The 21567-nt window shown below is 43.0% G+C and overlaps 1 protein-coding gene across 1 annotated transcript; it reads right to left on the bottom strand.

Annotated features, from left to right (window-relative positions):
- Positions 1-4322: 4322 nt before the first annotated feature.
- On the bottom strand, positions 4323-7099 carry LOC120023066 (TLD domain-containing protein 2-like). Its single transcript, XM_038967019.1, has 5 exons — positions 7008-7099; positions 5867-6019; positions 5422-5517; positions 4676-4749; positions 4323-4503 (listed from the first exon to the last, which is right to left on the bottom strand). The coding sequence occupies exons 1-5, from the start codon at positions 7080-7082 to the stop codon at positions 4368-4370; spliced, it is 534 nt and encodes a 177-aa protein (XP_038822947.1). The 5' UTR covers positions 7083-7099; the 3' UTR covers positions 4323-4367.
- Positions 7100-21567: the final 14468 nt, after the last annotated feature.

The following is a 21567-nucleotide window of genomic DNA, read 5'->3' as shown; positions in this document are numbered from 1 at the left end:
CTCACTGGTTCACCACCAGCCTTCCTATGCATCCTAACACGTTCAAATCCAATATAATTCATCTTTCTGGTTCTCTGTAGCTCAGTTAGTAGAGCATGGCACTTGCAATGCCAGGATAGTGAGTTCAATTCCTGGTACCGGGAATGGGACCTCTGCGCAATGAGAGCTCCTTATTTTGTCTTGTGTCATTTCTCACGCTCCAGTGACATTGAATTTGATGCCCCACACAATATGTCTGGGACAGATCATAGTGCATTTTTGTAACCCCAACTTCTAAGAGCATTGGCATTTATTATTATTAAACCCAACACACACACAATCATTTGTTGGCGACCTCTTGCGCACCTTCCCGCAGGGATCACACACCCAGTGGATTTCGAGGAGCAAGTGACTGATGACCCTAATGGAGAGACCCTAACCTCTGCAGCTTGACACAATGGCGAAGAGTAGACCCAGCAAAACACTCACATAATTACTGGGTGTTGCCTTACCGTGATTTAAGATAAAGTTATTTGTAATCCGGCTCAAGAATAGATTACATCCTACTTTGTAAACTTTTTAATGCTGTGTCTATGAGTGGGTTTTAAAAGTATAAAATTACTTATGGTGATAAATGACAAAAAAGAGAATAAGGTTTAAATAGGCATTCCAACACTTATCAGGGTGTGACAACAGGCTTTCTCTGCTTTGTTTCACCGGTCTCTGTGCTTGTCCCCCCTTCCCCTAACTCGGACGACCCTGTGCCAATTGTGCGCTGCCTCATGGGTCTCCCGGTCGCGACACAGCCCTGGATCAAACCTGGATCTGTACTGACACCTCTAGCACTGCGATGCAGTGCAGTGCCTTAGACCGCTGCGCCACTCGCGAGGACACTACATCCATTTTTTTTAAACTTATAAATTAATGATATATACCTATTGATTATTGAAGAATATAACCTATAAATAGCTCATGAGCTTAGTTCAACTAAAAAAACAAATATATAAGCTTGTTTTTCTCCAATGTTTGTAAACATTGTAAATGTTATAACATGGTTAAAACAATAATTGTGATATCATGGATGGTCAGTCCTTGCATCCATAGCTGTCTTAATCTGAGAGTGGATACATTTCTCCAGGCCCATCCCTCAGCATTTTACCAAAAGACGCAGCTTTGTTATTGTTTCAACTGTGGATTCGCCCTTTAAAACAGCTGCAAATGATCAAGATATCAAAGTGTCACCAACAAAAACAATAGGCCTATAGCAAATGCAGCTTATGGTATACATTTTTCAGTAGTGCTCAAAGCATTCCATTCCATGAGAGCAGCATTTATTTTTCAACTTGAAGCAATGAGCCCAATCAGTCCTCCATGACAACAAAATCATAAACAACAGAGTAGGGCAGGCTAATAAGTCCATAATTTTTGGGTTATGCTCAGGTGTAACAATTAGGCTAATCTATACTTCCATATTTCCAAGTCATATTCTTGAAGATCAAGGGGTATTAAATTAATTGGAATGACTGGAAATCTGACAGACTTTGGTTATCAATGTAAAGATAATAATACAATTTAGATTATCTGTAGTAGAAAGCAATGGGATAGAAGCCTACAAAACCAACCCAAAGTGCAATGCAACATTCATTTATGACCAGCTATGTAAACTAACATGGATTTATCCTGCAGTAATGTCATTCAATTTGTAAATAATGTGTCTAATGCCTCAAGGGGAAATTAAACTAAAAGTAACAAAGTAATCAGATTAAATTTGACTAACGGTTTACAATTAGAAAGTAACCTAACCAACCCTGCATGCAAATCTGTATGTGCGACCAATACACTTTGATTTGGATACTTAACAAATTTAACTGGTTTGGAGGAAACGACAATAGCCTAGGGAAGTTGAAAATAAGCTAAAACTTCTAAATAAAACTGAGCCATCACTTTAAGGGAATGTAATTGGTGCCTGTGCCAGACCCAAGTAAAATAAAAAACGCCAATAAGGTTGTGTGAAAATGACTTAATTTCTTCATAATGACTCTACGTCCACCACGTCGATGCTAATTACTTCCTGGACGAGACGTCCATGAAGCCTGAGGAAAACGCCACATTTAGCTTCTCTGGGGGAGTTCGAGGACCCCTCCACTGCGACGTACATCAATTTTCTCAAAGAGGGGCTGGAGAAAGCCAAGGAATACCTAGCACAGTAAAGGCTGGCAGCGGCAACAGTCAATTTTGTGTTTGTGTCTGTAAATTAGGGTAATTCCTCTGAAGGATAATGATCAAAGAAAACGCTAAACGTCTAACTTCTGTATAGGGATCTGATTCCTTCGGCACTGGCAACATTAGCATCCAACATGATCAGTATTACAAGAACCTCTTCAAATGACATTGGCAGCTATACCAGTTGAGCCCTTCTGAAGACATAAAAAAAAAACATGTTTAAAGCGTATAACTAAACTCAATAGCTAGACGTTCAAGTAGACATACTTCTCATCAGTCAGAAAAGTAGCCAGCTTTTAAACGTCCCTTTGGTCTTCGCTACTATTGACTAATTCATATTTAATTGTTGTAATAGTGAGCTAATTTGTTTTACTCGCTTAAAACGTTTTCACACCAAAACAAGCAGACTGCACCATAATGCATTGTACTAATTAGTTTTTCTTAATAAGCACTGTTTTGCAATATGTAAAGCACCATAGATTTCTGTAATACTTTGTCATTGATGGAGTGGCAGAGCAGGCCAAGTCGAACGTTCCCTCTGGAGTTTTAGCAGTTTGTGACGGCCTTGCCCGAAAGTCCAAAGTTGGCTGGCCAAGGCCTGATGCCATTGCTAAAACCTCTGCAGGCAACACCCCTGCTCTGTTCCCGAGGTCGCCAACAGCTGTCATGGAAACACAAAAAGTTGGATGCTGGCACAATTGTAATGTAATTGCATTTTGTTTGATCTTTCCTATGAAGCCAAACATTGTTGATGTAGATCTCATGTTATGGAACTACAGGTTAATTAACACCTTGCCCATGAGATCAGAATTTAAAGTGACTACACCAAAGATTATCTAACAAAATCAACAGTTAAGAGCAAGACGAAATGGACTTAGTGATATTCTTTGCGGATTCTACCACGTGTACATTGACACTTGAAACAGGTTATTTCTCCATCCTCTAAAAGGAAAGATTCACCCATTTTGAATGTTATATCGTATGTGCATCACTGCTCTATCAATTCCGAAGTTCATTGCATGTGTATCTGAGCTATTCGCTGTTCAAGCAGGCTGTATTTTTGCCTGCTTGAACAGCGAATAGCTCAGATAAACATGAAAGGACCCTAGGAATTGATAGAACATCGCTCAGAGATGCACAAATACGATACAACATTCAAAATGGTTGAATCTTTCCTTTTAAGCACTGCAATGTAGGCACATGTTAGCATTGCAGAGGTAGTCATCCCCTTGAAATAACCTTTGTTTGTGCAATTTTTTTTTTAATAGATTGGGTCTTTGCTAAAAGGAGTCTTGATTGTTATTTTCGGTCCGTAAGCTTGCAATGACCACTGGATGAAATCGATGTTTCTCAAAAAGTATCAGATAAAGACATGTTATAATAACATTAGCCCTATTTTTCACATTTTGTTGATTTTGTCTACTTGTTATATTGTGGGAACATAGATCTAACTTCTGATCAGTGACAGCAACTTTCAGGTATTGTTTGATTGAGTGGGTAACAAACATTTCTAAAGATATTTAGGTTAGACCATGTCCCTCAAGTCCTTTTTTTGTTCACGTTGACTAAATTTGTACATCAGTTCATATAATTTGGTCTATATGCAAAAAGGGGCATAGTGAGCCCCTAGTTCTTCGAATTTCAGTTCCTCCATTTTACAAAAGAGACAGCCACCTTCAGGTTAGCAATTCACAGGCAGCAAAAAGATGGTGCCAGAATAACAGTGCCAATTGTGCTGGGGTGGAAATGCAGGCTTACACATGCAGGTAGGCCTTCAGATGGAGATCCATTGCTAGAAGATGTGAATTCCACCACTGAACTACAGTATCCACAATGCAGAGTCAGTTGAACATGAGGACCATACCAAGCTGCGAAAGGAGTGGGGAGCTGCAACAGGGCAAGTCTTCCAATGCAGTGAGGCTACAACCTCAGTCCCAAACCACCAACACCCCTCCACCTAATGGTTTGGTCCACATTCAGAGATAGGGTTCAGAATAATCACAGTTCAGTTCGCAGCCCAAAACCACAGAATTAAATCAAAATAGTGAGGTACATCCAACTCATTGTTCTAGAAGAGATGGGTTCTAGAGTCTTGGTTAAAGCAGTCATTGGACAGCCAGACATTGTGAGTGGGTGTTGCTAGGCAAGTTGAAGAGGGCAGGCCTTCACCAGAACGTCCACACCTCCAGCTCTATGACGTGGAAGTCATCTCTTTCCGAGAGGCAGCAGTTGTTGAAGGTGTAACAGGGGCTACTCCTGCCCAGGTACAGCGTCTCATCTAGCCACAGGCCAAAGTGACCACTGCGGAAGAGAGAAAGAAACGCAGTTCATTGTTTTAGAGTAAAGTAATGTGTTCTCCTAAACATATTGGCACATACTGTACCACAAAGCAATGGACAGTAAGTGTCACGGAAATAGAAACAGCATCAAGAAAACCATAATGTAACATTTCTATAGCTGGGAGTGGCTCTACCTTCCTCCTCCGATAGCAAAAGAGTCCAGGTCTCCCTTTATGAAGAAGGAGTTCTCTCTTGTCCATCTGAAACACTATGGGAGGTGACAAGGGCAGAGTCAGTCAGGGACACCGACACAAGAGTACCTTAGGGTCCTATCTGATTAATGCTTTACTTCTCTGACAGCCCTTTCCGCATTGCAGACCAGGTGAATTGCAGATCAATGAACTTGGCCTTTGTAATGCTCTGCATATACAGTACACTATTTATAGCACAGGAGGCTGCTGAGGGGAGGACGGCTCATAATAATGGCTGGAACGGAGCTAATGGAATGGCATCAACATGGAAACCGTGTGCTTGGTACCATTCCCCCTATTCCTCTCCAGCCATTATCACGAGCACGTCCTCCCCAATTAAGGTGCCACCAACCTCATGTGATTGATAGCAATGAGTTCCTAACTTCTTAAATGTTGTTTGTGCTTAAAAAGACAAAACGTGACCTTTCGTAATCCAGTCATGCATTAAATTGATCATGTGACGTTGGTAGAGACCTTGATGTCAATAGTAATTTGGCTGCTATGAAAACTCCTGCAATGTTACATCAGCAAGATTAGCAACAAACAGTATTGTCTTCACTTAGGTTGACAAAACAATCCTGCAGCAATACCTTAAGACACATTTCGGATTGGAACATGTGGGAGAGAATTGTTTGGCAATGGTTGTGTAAGTGTAGTGTATGCATCAGTGTGTGTGTGTCTTGTCTGACCTTGAATCGAGGATGCAGCATGAAGAGGAATGTCTCTCCTGTGCCATAGAAGGTCTCGCTCGGCCTCAGTGGGTGAGAGAGAAAGCTCCCAAACACCTGGGGCACAGAAACATACCTACCATTAACAAAAACACAACCCTCTGGTAACCAAACAAGACTGAGCTCATACAATGGGGGTCTTCATAGGTGACCACAAGTCCACAATGAACTCTTGTGACTCCTGGCAAATCATATGTTATTCAAACCAACCCCACCATAGTTTCTGGAGCAGTTGTGAGTGTCTGAAGTCAATAGTGCAAATGCCATGAAAAGCAAGTGCTCTATGGTACGTGTTTGTGTTGAATCTCTGAAGCGGATAGATATTAAAAATGTTGAGGGTGGTGCGTGGAACATTGGAGAGTTTGTGACTATTACATTTCAAATCTGAGTACATAAAAAAGGGCACCTGATTGAGCGAGTCCTTGATGACCATGAGTACAGGCGAGTCGCTGCCGTTCAGCTTCCGGTAGAGGGACTTGAGGCTGGAGCCGTGAAGAGACGTGCTGTAGGCCAGATGCCACATGTGGCCCACTGTCCTGGGAGGCAACTCGGCTGAGAGCTGGAGAGAGGGAAGGATTGAGAAGGAGAAAGAGTTGTGCGAGAGGGTTGGAGAGCAGGGGCACAAGTGGGCTCCCGAGTGGCACAGCGGTCTAAGGCACTGCATCTCAGTGCTTGAGGCGTCACTACAGACACCCTGGTTTGATTCCAGGCTGTATCACAACCCATAGGGCGGCGCACAATTGACCCAGCGTCGTCCGGGTTTGGCCGGTGTAGGCCGTCATTGTAAATAAGAATTTGTTCTTGACTGACTTGCCTAGTTAAATTTAAAAAACTAAGCTTTTCCTCTGTTGAGCTAAAGAAAAAGGGAGAAAACGGTAATCATTGATATCCAATTATATTACCCTTTTCTTTAGCTACGCTTTTCCTCTGTTGAGCTAATCATCTATCCAACAAGTGAATGAGCCTGGACATGAGACATTTGAAGATCTGACCTGCAGGTGCCATAGCTAATGTATTGGTTCAAAGTGCTCACAGCACTGCTCTGCTTAAATCTCGCCACAGGAGTTCACTACCAGCATTCTACCTTATGCATAACCCCCTTTGTGAGACATGGCCACAGTAGGGGTTGAGTATTTTCAGTACTCCACTCAGCACGAAGGTTCAGTCATGAATGGCTCTGTGTATATGACTGAAGGCCAATGCTGCTTGAGGGAGACCGAGGTAGAAGCAGAAAAGTCAGGTTGTCTCAGACTCTGGATTTATCTTTAAACCCAGACCAGTCTGGGAATGCTGAACTTGTAATGCATTTGTGGAACTAGAGGCAAGAAGAGGAATGTGTGCAATTTCTTCTATATGTGTGGTGCTGACCAGTGACATGTCATGAGAAGCTTTAATTTAATTTTCCCTTGGGGATTAATGAGGTCATTATCTCTTTCTTATCCAATAATGGATGAGAATAATCTTCCATTGTGTATTTGTGCATTTGTGATTAGATCAGACAGTGTTTTGTGAAGATCCGACATACATGTCTATGGTTGGGTGCTTACCTCTCTGACAAGCTTTGCGTCCAAGATGCGACTCTGCTCCACGATCTCACACAGTCCCTCTGGATCTTTGTCCATGACCAGAGGTAGTCTCCCGCCACCCTCCTCCACTGACACCATCTGCAAGACAAGACACACAACCTAGTTATAAACCCATTAACCTCGCACTCAAACGTGACACGTGTCACACTCAAACAACAACTCCGGACCCCACCCTACCTAAAACACTGCTCAAACTTCCCCAGGGCAAGATGTGCAAAAGATGCATCGTCACCACTGAAGCTCTAGTCAAAGTTAATGGAAATAGCCATTTTTGTTGTCAGCCACTACAGACTTTAATAATATACAGACTTACCTCCCAGTCCTCCCCAGTCCGTCCGTGGTTCTTGGACACTTCTTCCTCCTCCTCTCCGTTGTCGACCAGTACAAACTCGTCTTTGTCGCCCTCCCCTTCCTCCGACCCTCCCTCCAGTATGCATAGGTCAGGCCTCCAGTGGCTCAGATAGGCGTAGAGCTCGTCTGAGCTACAGACAACAAGACATGAGAGCAGAAAGATTTAGTGTTAAAGATCTTTGACTTACTTCTAGTGAGAATTGTAAAAGTCTATATATTCCTCAGCAAGGGAGGGCATTGAAATTGCTGAACAAGACATGTAAACATTATGTTAATGTTAGACATGGTCAGTGTGAGGTGCTAATGCTCACAGAATGTAAGTGGAGTGTTAATGCTAAACTAAAACAGTCTTTCTGTGGCTACAGACTGTTACCTCTCCTGGGAAAAGGCGAACCAGGCATCCCTCCGGGGTAAGGTTTTTGTTGTCCCCAGCTGCAAGCCTGCAGCCACACCCTTCTTCCCAGCGGACCCCTGGAGCCGCAGCCTGACAAACATGAGACACCCAAAAGTTCCTGAAGGTCTAGAGAGGCCTGGAGAAGGAGAGAAGTAGGGGGGAGGGGGGGAAGAGAGCGAGAGAGAGAAAAGGGGAGAGGAGAGAGAAAGTGAGGGGGTAGCAAAACAAAGAAAAAGAGACTGAGTTCGAACCATTTGTTATGATACCATCTTCCTACAAACTTATCAAGCAGACTTCAACCACACAGTGCTGCTTGGGATAAAACAATGACAAAACTATTGACTTGATTCCTTTCCTTACCTGACGTCCGATTCCTCACAGACTGCTCCTTCTCCGTCCCCTCTCTGTCCACCTGCTCCATTCTCACTAGATTTCCCGTCCCTGCTGCCTCTTGTCCTCCACAACAGAAGGTGGCAGCACTGCTCAGCACAGCCCCGGATGACTGCACAACCTGCTCTTCCAGTGGGCTTCCCTTCCCCTCCAGCTGCTTCTCTGCCTTAGTCACGTCACTGCTACTCTCCTCCTCAGCGAACCCTTGGACCAGGCTGAGAGCCAGGGCAGACCTCAGCTCCGACGTAGCAGCAGAGACCAGCACTGGGACAGTCTCCCCCTTGTGCTGTGCGCTACTGCTGCTTCGCCTCCCACCCTGCTGGAGCGTCTCGCCAGTTTTCTGGGTCTTTTTAGTTCCTTTCCACCTAGTAACAGAAAAACAACCACCTATGTATGTTGCATGTTCTGCAATGTGACCCAGCAAGCGCTCCTTGATACCATAGAAATCCATGGACCAATTTCATTGGCTATACTCCCATTTGCACTGCTAGATATCACAGAGAACATACAGAATATTAAGGTCACTGTTGCTACCTGTGGATTTGTCAGAGACTCACCCACACTGATCCAGTCATAGTGCATATTTGCGATCTACCGATTTGACAGGTCTGCCCAGAATATAGGATTATTTTAGTGACCTCCTATTGGTTAAAACGCCTTTCCAGGCAATGTGAAGACACAGTATGTTGATCTGTGAAGAGCTGCACCAAATATGTGTGTCTCAATCATGCACATAGTCATTTAATGCTGACCTGTGTGTGGAGGTGTTGAAGTGTACGTGGGAAATGTCCGTGTAGAACGAGACAGAGTCCAGGCTGTCCACTGAGCAAGACAGCAGGTACTCCTCACAGCCGTGCTCCATCACCAACGGGTGGGTCTTACACGGGTCAAAGAAGATCTTATTGGACGTCACTAGCAAGATACCAGAAACCACACCCTGGTGAAAGAGAGAGGTGAGAAAGGTAAGCGGGTGGTGAGAGGGGTGAGCAAGAATTGCGAGAGCGAGGTGCGTGAGAGTTGAGTGAGAATGGCGCTAGTCTCCACCCACCTTGCGGTCAGTGATGTAGCGGCAGAACAATTTGAGATATGGCATGGCGGCTTGCCCTTCCCTTTGGGAGCACTCGGGAGGGAGGGCCAGTAGGCAGAGCTGTCCGTCAGGCATTGGCACCGCCTCCACATCCTGGGAGAATCAAAACAAGCACGGAGCAAAAACACAACCGTAGCCACTCGTTAGACAGTGCTTTATATACACAGAGCTGAATTAGCTGGTTTTAAAAAGAACAGTTCTCACAGAAATCAATCATTGCCATGAGCCAGTTAGCCAAGTTTTTCCAGTCCTGCATTGGCTCTTATTCTATTGAACAATTTCAGCTTAATTTAAAAACTGTTAGCCTCTCCTGACAAGAACATTCAATTCTACCATCAGAAAAGCAAGAACACACTCCATTAAAGGCCTGATAGGAGCCAGATAATCATGGTTAAATAATTTAAAACATTGTCAAATGTACCTCCTCTTCTGTATGATTTGTGGAATAAATTAATTCACATTATCCTTACCAGTAGTTTGTCATACTCTGCATCTGGTGACGGGGAGTGAGGACTGGCAGATGGGGCCGGAAAAAGCCCAAGCCCTGGGTTAGTGTCAAACTCTGGCTCCAGCCTGAGGTTGGGGTCAAGGTGCATCACTGCGGGAGATGAGCCTTGGCCAGAGCCTTTACTCTTGGGAACGCGGAGGTTCTTCAGAATGAAAGCACAGTAACATCACAACACACATTCGTGCACTGCTGTAAATACAACTCTGCCCAGACTAAGACCTCCCACTTCCTCTTTCCATTGTACTGTGAACTTTAAATCTGCTTTACTGTGGTCTTATCTGTAGCCTACTGGAGTGGAGGGGTGGATGCTTGATTTGGTAACCATGCAAATACAGGTAACTGCCAAAATGAAGGAAATGCAAGTAAATAAGGAATACAAAGTATATTGAAAGCAGGTGCGGTCTCAGAGTTAAGCAAATAACATCATCATGCTTAGGGTCATGTATAAAAATGCAGAGTTGCCCATTATTTTGGCTAACATGGCTAGAGGAGATCTGTGACTTTGAAAGAGTGGCCTCAAAGGAGCATAGGGGGAGAGTGTCAGTCACCAGACAACCCAATTGAACACTTATGGAAGATTTGAGCGGCGCCTGAGACAGCATTTTCCACCACCATTAACTAAACACCAAATTATGGAATTTCTTGTGGAAAAATTGTGTTACATCCCTCCAATAGTTAGACAATTGTAGAATATATTCCAAGGTGCATTGAAGCTGTTCTGGCAGTTCATGGTTGCTCAACGCCCTATTAAGACATTTTATGTTGGTGTTTATTTTATTTTTCCAGTTACCTGTGGGTTCTCTGAAGGCTATGTGGTGAAGGCTACATAATCTTTCCCTCACTTTGCATGTCAAATCATAGTGGAAGGTACAAGTAAAACATACTATATATACACACACACAAAAAAGTATGTGGACACCTTTTCAAATTAGTGGATTCGGCTATTTCAGACAATTTGCTGACAGGTGTAGAAAATTGAGCACAGTCATGAAATCGCCATAGACAAATCTTGGCAGTAGAATGGCCTTACTGAAGAGCTCAGTGACTTTCAACTTGGCACCGTCATAGGATGCCACCTTTCCCACAAGTCAACTGTAAGTGCTGTTATTGTGAAGTGGAAATGTCTAGGAGCAACAAAGGCTCAGCCGCGAAGTGGTAGACCACACAAAAATCACAGAACGGGACCGCTGAGTGCTGAAGTGCGTAAAAATCAGTTGCAACCTTCACTATGTTCCAAACTGTCTCTGGAAGCAACGTCAGCACAAGAACTGTTCGTCCGGAGCTTCCTGAAATGGTGGAGCTGCACACAAGCCTAAGATCAATATGCGCAATGCCAAGCGTCAGCTGGAGTGGTGTAAAGCTCGCCGCCATTGGACTCTGGAGCAGTGGAAACGCGTTCTCTGGAGTGATGAATCACGCTTCACCATCTGGCAGTCCGACAGACAAATCTGGGTTTGCCGGATCACAGGAGAATGCTACCTACCCAAATGCATAGTGCCAACTGTAAAGTTTGGTGGAGAAGGAATAATGTTCTGGGGCTGTTTTTCATGGTTCGGGCTAGGCCCCTTAGTTCCAGTGAAGGGAAATCTTAATGCTAGAGCATACAATGACATTCTAGAATATTCTGTGTTTCTAACTTTGTGGCAACAGTTTGGGGAAGACCCTTTCCTGTTGTTTCAGCATGACATTGCCCCCATGCACAAAGCGAGGTCCATACAGAAATGCTTTGTTGAGATCGGTGTGGAAAAACTTGACAGAGCCCTGACCTCAATCCCAACGAACACCTTTGGGATAAATTGGAATGCTGACTACGAGCCAGGCCTAAATCGCCCATCAGTGCCCGACCTCACTAATGCTCGTGGCTGAATGGAAGCAAGTCCCCGCAGCAATGTTCCAACATCTAGAGGAAAGTCTTCCCAGGAGAGTGGAGGCTGTTATAGCAGCAAAGGGGGAACCAACTCCATATTATTGCCCGTGATTTTGGAATGAGATGGTCGACAAGCAAGTGTTCACATAATTTTGGTCATAAATTTTGCAAATTAATTACTTAAAAATCATACAATGTGATTTTCTGGATTTTTGTTTTAGATTCCGTCTCTCACAGTTGAAGTGTACCTATGATAAAAATTACAGACCTCTACATGCTTTGTAAGTAGGAAAACCTGCAAAATCGGCAGTGTATCAAACACTTGTTCTCCTCACTGTATATATATAAAGTGTAAATGTTGGCTCTGGAAGATACTGTATAGGATGTAGCATCTGATAAAGGGTGGGAACCATGGTGACTCTTACCTGCCGGGAGATGAGGGAGGAAGAGATGGAGGTGGAGAGCTGCCTGTTCAGCTTAGTCTGATCTGCCAAGCTACTGCACTTGGAGTTGACACTGAACACCGTGTCTTCATGGTGAGCCTGTGTGTACGCAGTGCAGAAATCCATTTTAGGTAGTACTCCAATATTTTAAGAAATCAGACCAAATAAATGCCAATCTGTTCCCTTCATTTGAGGCTCCACAGTCCTCTGACAAGCCCAATATCATGTGAACCTTCCATCCGCTCCCACACAACACAGGATTTAGCTATTGACAGATGGTCCATTGACCTAAATTACATTCCCATGGAACTCATTGATATTTTCATAACACAGAAGTTTATAGACCATGTACTAAACTGCAAAGAATAAAAAGAGTATAAAATAGGCATACATTCTGACTACTCCATGTTGCATAAATCAATATACAAACACGTCACCCCTATCCCCCTATACCAGACTCAAAGCAATATTGGTCCTTGAAAGCGTCTTGCTATGCTGTAGATGGTTTCAATGTATATTTTCTAGACTGAAATGCATTGCAAAGGGACTTTCTAGACCGAAAAAAACAAAGTTATTGAATACATGTTTTTGCCTTGATTAAGTTATGTTTAGGCTACAGTAGGATTTACAGTAGTTCCACATACAGTTGAAGTCGGAAGTTTACATACACCTTAGCCAAATACATTTAAACTCAGTTTCACAATTCCTGACATTTAATCCTGGTAAAATTTCCCTGTTTTAGGTCAGTTAGGATCACCACTTTATTTTAAGAACGTGAAATGTCAGAATAATAGTAGAGAGAATGATTTATTTCATTTCAGCTTTTATTTCTTTCATCACATTCCCAGTGGATCAGAAGTTTACATGCACTCAATTAGTATTTGGTAACATTGCCTTAAATTGTTTAACGTCAGTCAAACGTTTCAGGTAGCCTTCCACAAGCTTCCCACAATAAGTTGGGTGAATTGTGGCCCATTCCTCCTGACAGAGCTGGTGTAACTGAGTCAGGTTTGTAGGCCTCCTTGCTCACACATGCTTTTTCAGTTCTGCCCGCACATTTTCTATAGGATTGAGGTCAGGGCTTTGTGATGGCCACTCCAATACCTTGACTTTGTTGTCCTTAAGCCATTTTGCCACAACTTTGGAAGTATGCTTGGGTTCATTGTCCATTTGTAAGACCCATTTGCGACCAAGCTTTAACTTCCTGACTGATGTCTTGAGATATTGTGCCTATATTGAAGCAACTTTCCTGCCTCATGATGCCATCTATTTTGTGAAGTGCACCAGGCCCTCCTGCAGCAAAGTACCCCCACAACATGATGCTGCCACCCCCGTGATTCACAGTTGGGATGGTGTTCTTCGGCTTGCAAGCCTCCCCCTTTTTCCTCCAAACATAACTATGGTCATTATGGCCAAACAGTTATATTTTTGTTTCATCAGACCAGAGGACATTTCTCCAAAAAGTAAGATCTTTGTCCCCATGTGCAGTTGCAAACCGTAGTCTGGCTTTTTTATGGCGGTTTAGGAGCAGTGGCTTCTTCCTTGCTGAGCAGCCTTTCAGGTTATGTCGATATAGGACTCGTTTTACTGTGGATATAGATGCTTTTGTACCCGTTTCCTCCAACATCTTCACAAGGTCCTTTGCTGTTGTTCTGGGATTGATTTGCACTTTTCGCACCAAAGTACGCTCATCTCTAGGAGTCAAAACGTGTCTCCTTCCTGAGCGGTATGATGGCTGTGTGTGGTGTTTATACTTGAGTACTATTGTTTGTACAGATGAACGTGGTACGTTCAGCCGTTTGGAAATTGCTCCCAAGGATGAACCAGAAGTGTGGAGGTCTACCATTTTTTTTCTGAGGTCTTGGCTGATTTCTTTTGATTTTCCAATGATGTCAAGCAAAGAGGCACTGAGTTTGAAGGTAGGCCTTGAAATACATCCACAGGTACACCTCCAATTGACTCAAATGATATCAATTAGCCTATCAGAAGCTTCTAAAGACATGACATCATTTTCTGGAATTTTCCAAGCTGTTTAAAGGCACAGTCAACTTTAGTGTATGTTAACTTCTGACCCACTGGAATTGTGATACAGTGAATTATAAGTGAAATAATCTGCCTGTAAACAATTGTTGGAAAAATTACTTGTGTCATGCACAAAGTAGATGTCCTAACCGACTTGCCAAAACTATAGTTTGTTAACAAGAAATTTGTGGAGTGGTTTAAAAATTAATTTTAATGTAAACTTCCGACTTCAACGGTATCAATTTCCCCTTTACGAAATCTGATAACGTTTGAAAGCTGCAGTGATAGAAGCTTCTTCATCTGCACGTGATATAATTACGAACATTTATTTTCAACACATATCTTGCAATACACTGTCCTTCCATTATAACGGTTGTAGAGCCTCAGAATATACCCTTGCATACCCATTGAAATAAGGAAGATCTGTGACTGATCTGTGACCACTGTTTCACTGAAATACAGCTGGTCTGACATTTGAACCCTCATTATCAGAATCTATCTATACCATATATTATGCACTGTATTGGTTATCAAATGTGAGGGTGCAGCAGGTCTTTAAGATCATTGACATAGGAGTAGGTCTACATGAGATTGTGACTCACCATAGTGTCTACCTTGTCATCTGACTGTTGATCTCTGCCCATGGACTTGGCCATGGTTCCCTCCGTTCCCCATCTAGGTTCTATGAAGGCAAGATTTAAAAACATGATGTTGAGAAGCGATAACGCTTTCCACCAGTACTCTTCTTTCTGCTGCTGACTTACAACTTGTTTGTGGTACTGTATATAGTTTAATTCATGCAAAACAACCCCCCACTCTCTCTGGCCCTGTGTGGGCTCCTTTGAAATTATATACATTTGAGGTTTATTAGGGTACTGGGGTTTCTCTTTGAGAGCCTCAGGTGTGCAACAAGGCAGCACTGTTGGCCTTGACACACTGACATAGAAATGTCAGATCTCTGGCTCAATGTCATGTGTCAGCAAACTAGATCAAATTGAAAGCCCGCGGGAGGAGTGATCACTTTGATCCAATAAGTCCTTCTATGAAAATGTCAACATTAACAGGGGCAGATCTGTGGTTCTGGGTACAGTGCTTTCAGAAAGTATTCATACCCCTTGACTTACTCTACATTTTGTTGTGTTAGAGTCAACAGGTAATTTATCTGTCAGAAGTTCAAGCCTTCTTTGCGGCAGTGTTGCAATTCCTCAAAAGTTAAATAACGCTACATCTAGAGAGGAGTTCTCCTTAACCTCCCTTTGTGTGTGTTCTGTCAGGCTCTAGAATGGTTTGCTACGAAAATACACAACATAAATGCCATACAAATAATTGGCTATGGATCTACTGCAGCTACCAAGCACCTACTAAAGCAAACAAACCAGAGATATCGCTATAACCTTGTTGAGAGATACCTCACCTTGGAGGTAATACTGTCTCAGTCGGGGGTTCCGGATGTGGGGGACGTGGTCAAGGGGACGCCCCACGGCACGGTGGCCCTGACCGCTGGCCCTGGCCTCCTTGGTTGGGCCGGTCTGAGGTCCTGTCTCCAAGGGTCCGGAAATTAACCTGGGGGACTGGGTGTCCCCAACAGGGAGCTTGGACCCCAGTCTGGAGGGGAGAAAGAACAGAGGGATACTGGTGGTAGGGAAAACTACTGGGATGTTTATTAGTTCACCATTTATTATGGTCATTAAAGCCTTCTGACCCCATCTACAGTATATGAGCATGTAAGGGTAAAAATAGTTGATAACCCATCCGAGGCAATCAGCTATGATTCTTTATAATTTTGTCTTGACATTAAAAAAAGACTGCTCGATATTGGCAATCACATTTGTGATTCATAGGATAGTGGGAGTTAGGGATATGGGTTGTTACTGTTTCTGGCAACACCTGCACTCCTCTTGCCCACGTAATGCCCATGACTGTTCCTTTATTCAAATGAGAAGTAAATTCAAAAGAGTGACTATATCAAAGAAGGTGTTGAAGTTCTACTTTGAGCTACTATGCTCCATTCATTGCAACATGTAGGGAGAGCAACACAACACGTAGGGAGAGCAACCCAAAAAAGGATAGGACGCATTCTGGGATTAACTAAACGTGTCACAATTCTAAGCAGTGCGTTTCCTCATTTTTTTGCCAATAATCAGTTAATCGCAGGCCTGACCTGGTCTTGACGTTGCCAAAGTAGCTGGGCCTGTTTTTGTCCCGCTGTTGTATTTTGTGTTCCATGGCTCCAAGGGTTTGCAAGAAGGCCTTCTCAGGGGCCTAGCTGAGAATTCTGGGATATTGACAATAGCGATGGTCTGGTGAGTTGAGGGGCTCAGCTGGCATCCGTCCTCCTATGTTGGGTCCCCATGCTTATTAGGCCCCCGTAATCATACCTACAGGAGAGTGTAAGTTAGTGCACATATAGAAGAATGAGAGAGTGAGACAGTGCATATACTCCAAGTAATGGAGTCAGGTCTTTCAGGAGAATCAATGATGCAATCTGAGCAGGCATATAACCTTGCGCTGGAAATATTGTCACAAAAAAGGTCAAATAAGCAATAAAAATATAACATTTTGTATTGAGAAAATGCTCTCAAAGACTATCTAGACAAGAGAAATGCCAGGGGAGAGGAGAGGAAGTAAATGCATGTACACCATATATACAAAAGTATGGACACCCCTTCAAAAGAGTGGATTCGGCTATTTCAGCCACACCCATTGCTGAAAGGTGTATAAAAATCGAGCAACACAGCCATGCAATCTCCAAAGACAAACATTGGCAGTAGAATGGCCTTACTGAAGAGCTCGGTGACTTTCAACATGGCTACAGAGTTCCAAACTGCCTCTGGAAGCAATGTCAGCACAAAAAGTTCCTTAGTTCCAGTGAAGGGAAATCTTTTTGCTACAGCATACAATGACATTCTAGACGATTCTGTGCTTCCAACTTTGTTGCAACAGTTTGGGGAAGGCCCTTTCCTGTTTCAGCATGACAACGCGCCCGTCCACAAAGTGAGGTCCATGGTTTGTCGAGATCGGTGTGGAAGAACTTGACTGGCCTGCACAGAGCCCTAACCTCAACCCCATCGAACAGCTTTGGGATGAACTGGAACGCTGACTACGAGCCAGGCCTAATCGTCCAACATCAGTGCCCAACCTCACTAATGCTCTTGTGGCTGAATGGAAGCAGCAATGTTCCAACATCTAGTGGAAAGCCTTCCCAGAAGAATGGAGGCTGTTATAGCAGAAAGGGGGGGACCAACTCGATATTAATGCCCGTGATTGTGTAATGAGATGTTCGATGAGCCGGTGTCCACATACTTTTGGTCAGGTAGTGTATATTGAATGGCATTTTGGTGCATTCAATGTCATCTATTTTCCTTTTTCTTTCTAGCACATTCAGTCAGAAGAGATCGGTTTCTCCACTTAGCTCAAGTTCATAATGAATAGGGGTTCTACGTGCAATACTGTATGAAGCATGCCGACAAATCATTATGCCGTGGAGAAGATTGCATTTACTGTAGTCTTCCTACACATGAATGATCCCACTTCCATATCGAAAATCCGGGGGACGCGGAAATAAAACGTAGTAGTGGGGTACCCTGAATTCAGCAACATATTACAAGCATATGGGGACTGACCTGTCACAAAGACTGCCCGGAATGTTGATGGAGAGCGGGTGATTTCGGCTGACTTCATATTGCGGTGTGACTGTAGACTGTGATAGCACTGCAGAGTATAGCTCAGTACTGCAACGCCAACAGAAACACCTTGAGCATGTATGCTCCGCCTATTTCCCTCATCCTCCATCCTTTTTAAAGGGCCCGTGGTTGAGCAGAATCATTACATGGCTGGAATAACGGTTAACTCACTGTAATAATCAATCCAACCCCCATGTTTTTAAATTCCCCATACAAACGCCTTAAAATAGCATAGATTACAATGGTAACTTTTCAAAATGACTTTGGTTTGTTGCACTAACTAATTGCAGATAGAAAAAGCCTATACATAACTTTCGCAGAAAATAACATGGCCTTTCTTAGAATAGAAAACTGGAGTGGCTTATACCTTTGGGAAATATATATAGCTTATAAATAAATTCCGCAAAAGGCCTCGCACCTGCCTTCTGCCACTCGAAGCGCTTTCATTGCGTCGCTTCGCTTGTTGATGCTCAAATTCTGGAGAAAAATACAGTTCTGACTAGAGTGAGTACAGCTAAAACCAAACGTAACTTTTTCATAGCAGGTTAAAGGCGCTCCATGGTCAATCTGCCATCAGCATTGGCCGTGCAGCTGATACGGCCTCTGCAGAAGTCAGGGCATTCATACTTCTTCCCGCTTCGCTGAGTTGATGTAAAATAAATTGTCAAGGACGTGAGTTTGTTTTACAGGACCTCCCATATAGCTCTGCGAAGCCGAAGTATGAATGCACTCCCTGACTTCTGCAGAGGCAATATCATGTAAATGCTGCAAGGCCAATGCAGACCTCAGATTGAACATGCAGTGCATTTAAGAGACAATTTATGCTTGATCCGAAATGTGGTCGGCGGTGCCATATGGATGGTGTGACTCAGTAGCGGATCCTACAGAGGCATGTAACGTTACAGTAGAGGCGAAAATGAGCTCAGTACCGCCTCGCCATGAGCCTCTCAAATGTTGTAACAATATGGACGGCTCCATATAGCTACGCATTGACATGATTGATGACGGTAGGTGAATGCGGGAGGTCCTGTATAAACACAAACGCACTACCTTAACAACTCTGCGCAATAAGTATGAATGCCCTGACTCCTGCTGAGGCTGTATCACCGTAAATGCTGCACGGCCAATGCAGACATCTGATTGCCCATGGAGCGCCTTTAAGGGTGAATTTAGGCAGCAGGTTAGGAAAAGGGTTAGCTAAAATACTCTAACCTGCTAGGAAAAGCAACGCCAATCTGTATTTTGTGTTAAGATAACCGACATTAGCTACAATACATGGTATCATTCGATGTCTAAACTGAGGGTCAATAATCCAGGAAGACCGGTTGAAGGGCTAGTTAACGTTAACTGACAAGCCTCGTCAGCTAACAGTAGAGCGCAACTAACGTTAAACACAACTAAATAGCTAGCCGTGCTTTAGCTTTTTCAAACTCTAGGCGGCATTCTCCATACAGTTCAGCCATAGCTTCGCCCACGACTTCCTCATGTGAACTCGAATCCCCTACACTGTGGTTAACGTTTAGAAACGTCAGTAATCATCGCTTTCGAAACATATGGCCCTTATCTTTCATCAGCGAGAAATAATCCTTCAAATAAAAAATGCTTAATGTTGCAGTTTTGATCCATAGCGCTATGGGTGCCTCCATCCAGCGAAGCTAACCAAGGTACAGTTTGTTTTATAGTCACACATTCAGACATTCGACAGACATTCGCCAAAAGCGATTTAAATTTGTAAAAATCAGTAACTAATTCATCGTCACAGAAACATAAAAATAGATTTGGTTTGTTCTATAAATGTCTAGCATACTTTTACAACCTTTGTTTTGAATACAAAATCCAGTTTTAATTTGAAGGAAATAGATAAAATCTTTAAAATGCAATTTAAAGCTGTACAAATCAATAACTAATTCACCGTTTGTCACAATCAAACTAGATATGATTTATTCTACAAATGTCAAGCATACTTTTACAGCCTTTGTTTAGATTTTTTTTTTTAAATCCAGTTGACTTGATAGAAATACACCATCTATAAAAGGCAATTTAAAGCTGTATAAATCAACGTTTTCACTGATTATGACAGAATCAAACTAGGTATGATTTATTCTATAAATGTGTAGTATACTTTTACAACCTTTACTTTGAGTAGAAATTCCAGTTGATTTGATAGAAATACACATTTGATAGACTGCATGCCCTCTATCAAATCAAAACCGGAATTTTTCCTCAAAACAAAGGTTGTAAAAGTTAGAATTAGAAGGATCTCAATTTAAAAGCCAGTCAATGTGACCATATGATCACCTTCCTTTTTAGGGATCATTGCATTGGGCTAGCTACCAACTAGTAACCTAACCATAGCTGCAGGAAGTAGGGGTGCTGAAGCAACACTATAAAAAAAAGTGGACAAAAGTAGTGCACTGGACCTTTACTAGTACTATATTAGCGGACCGATAGCAGTCTGTAGGGCTGGGCGATATGACGATATATATCATGTGACGATTGAAAAACGTCTATTGTTTCATATTACGCTCTATCGTTTATTTCGTTGTCGCAAATCACACTCTTTTGGGCAATATGTTTTGTAAATTGGACAACGGTTTGCATGTGGAAGGAAATTTGCAACAAACAAACAAACATGGAGCGTGAACGTGACAGAGCACGGAGACCGTACCTAAAAACGGGTCTACTTCGGTCGCATGGACGGGGTTTGGGTATAAAAGTCTGACACGGACCAGAAAACCGTCCTCTGCAAAATATGCCGCAGGCCGGACCCAACAACAGGCTCAAACACCACTAACCTCTTACCACCTACGCAAGAATTATGTGAAACAGTACAGAGAGTCTACGGATGAGACCCAAAAAAGTAAAGTTGAGTGCTCAAATCAAACCCCCGAGTCAGACGTTGCAAGAGGCTTTTGCACGTGGCACACCATATAGCAAAGAATCCCAAAGATGGAAGGAGATAACAGCTGCCTTTACAACTTACAGTTGAAGTCGGAAGTTTACATACACTTAGGTTGGAGTCATTAAAACTCGTTTTTCAACCACTCCACACATTTCATGTTAACTAACTATAGTTTTGGCAAGTCGGTTAGGACATCTACTTTGTGCATGACAAGTAATTTTTCCAACAATTGTTTACAGACAGATTATTTCACTGTATCACAATTCCAGTGGGTCAGAAGTTTACATACACTAAAGTTGACTGTGCCTTTAAACAGCTTGGAAAATTCCAGAAAATGATGTCATGGCTTTAGAAGCTTCTGATAGGCTCATTGATATCATTTGAGTCAATTGGAGGTGTACCTGTGGATGTATTTCAAGGCCTACCTTCAAACTCAGTGCCTCTTTGCTTGACATCATGGGAAAATCTAAAGAAATCAGCCAAGACCTCAGAAAAAATATTGTAGACCTCCACAAGTCTGGTTCATCCTTAGGAGCAATTTCCAAATGCCTGAAGGTACCACGTTCATCTGTACAAACAATATTACACAAGTATAAACACCATGGGACCACGCAGCCATCATACCGCTCAGGAAGGAGACGCATTCTGTCTCCTAGAGATGAGCGTACTTTGGTGTGAAAAGTGCAAATAAATCCCAGAACAACAGCAAAGGACCTTGTGAAGATGCTGGAGGAAACAGGTACAAAAGTATCTATATCCACAGTAAAACGAGTTCTATGTCGACATAACCTGAAAGGCCGCTCAGCAAGGAAGACACTGCTTCAAAACGGCCATAAAAAAGCCAGACTACGGTTTACAACTGCACATGGGGACA

This window comes from Salvelinus namaycush, chromosome 28, assembly GCF_016432855.1.
Source record: "Salvelinus namaycush isolate Seneca chromosome 28, SaNama_1.0, whole genome shotgun sequence".
Taxonomy (NCBI): Eukaryota; Metazoa; Chordata; class Actinopteri; order Salmoniformes; family Salmonidae; genus Salvelinus; species Salvelinus namaycush.
The sequence above is the reverse complement of the archived record's forward strand: the minus strand, read 5'-3'. Positions and strand labels throughout refer to the sequence as shown.

Bases quoted from the DNA above. Each gene is read 5' to 3' on its own strand.
- LOC120023066 (XM_038967019.1), bottom strand. From the start codon at position 7,082: ATGGACAAAGATCCAGAGGGACTGTGTGAGATCGTGGAGCAGAGTCGC. The intron at 6,020-7,007 runs GTAAGCACCCAA...CCCTCTCTCCAG, and splicing joins ACGCAAAGCTTGTCAGAGAG to CTCTCAGCCGAGTTGCCTCC. The intron at 5,518-5,866 runs GTGCCCTTTTTT...TCTGTGCCCCAG, and splicing joins TCAAGGACTCGCTCAATCAG to GTGTTTGGGAGCTTTCTCTC.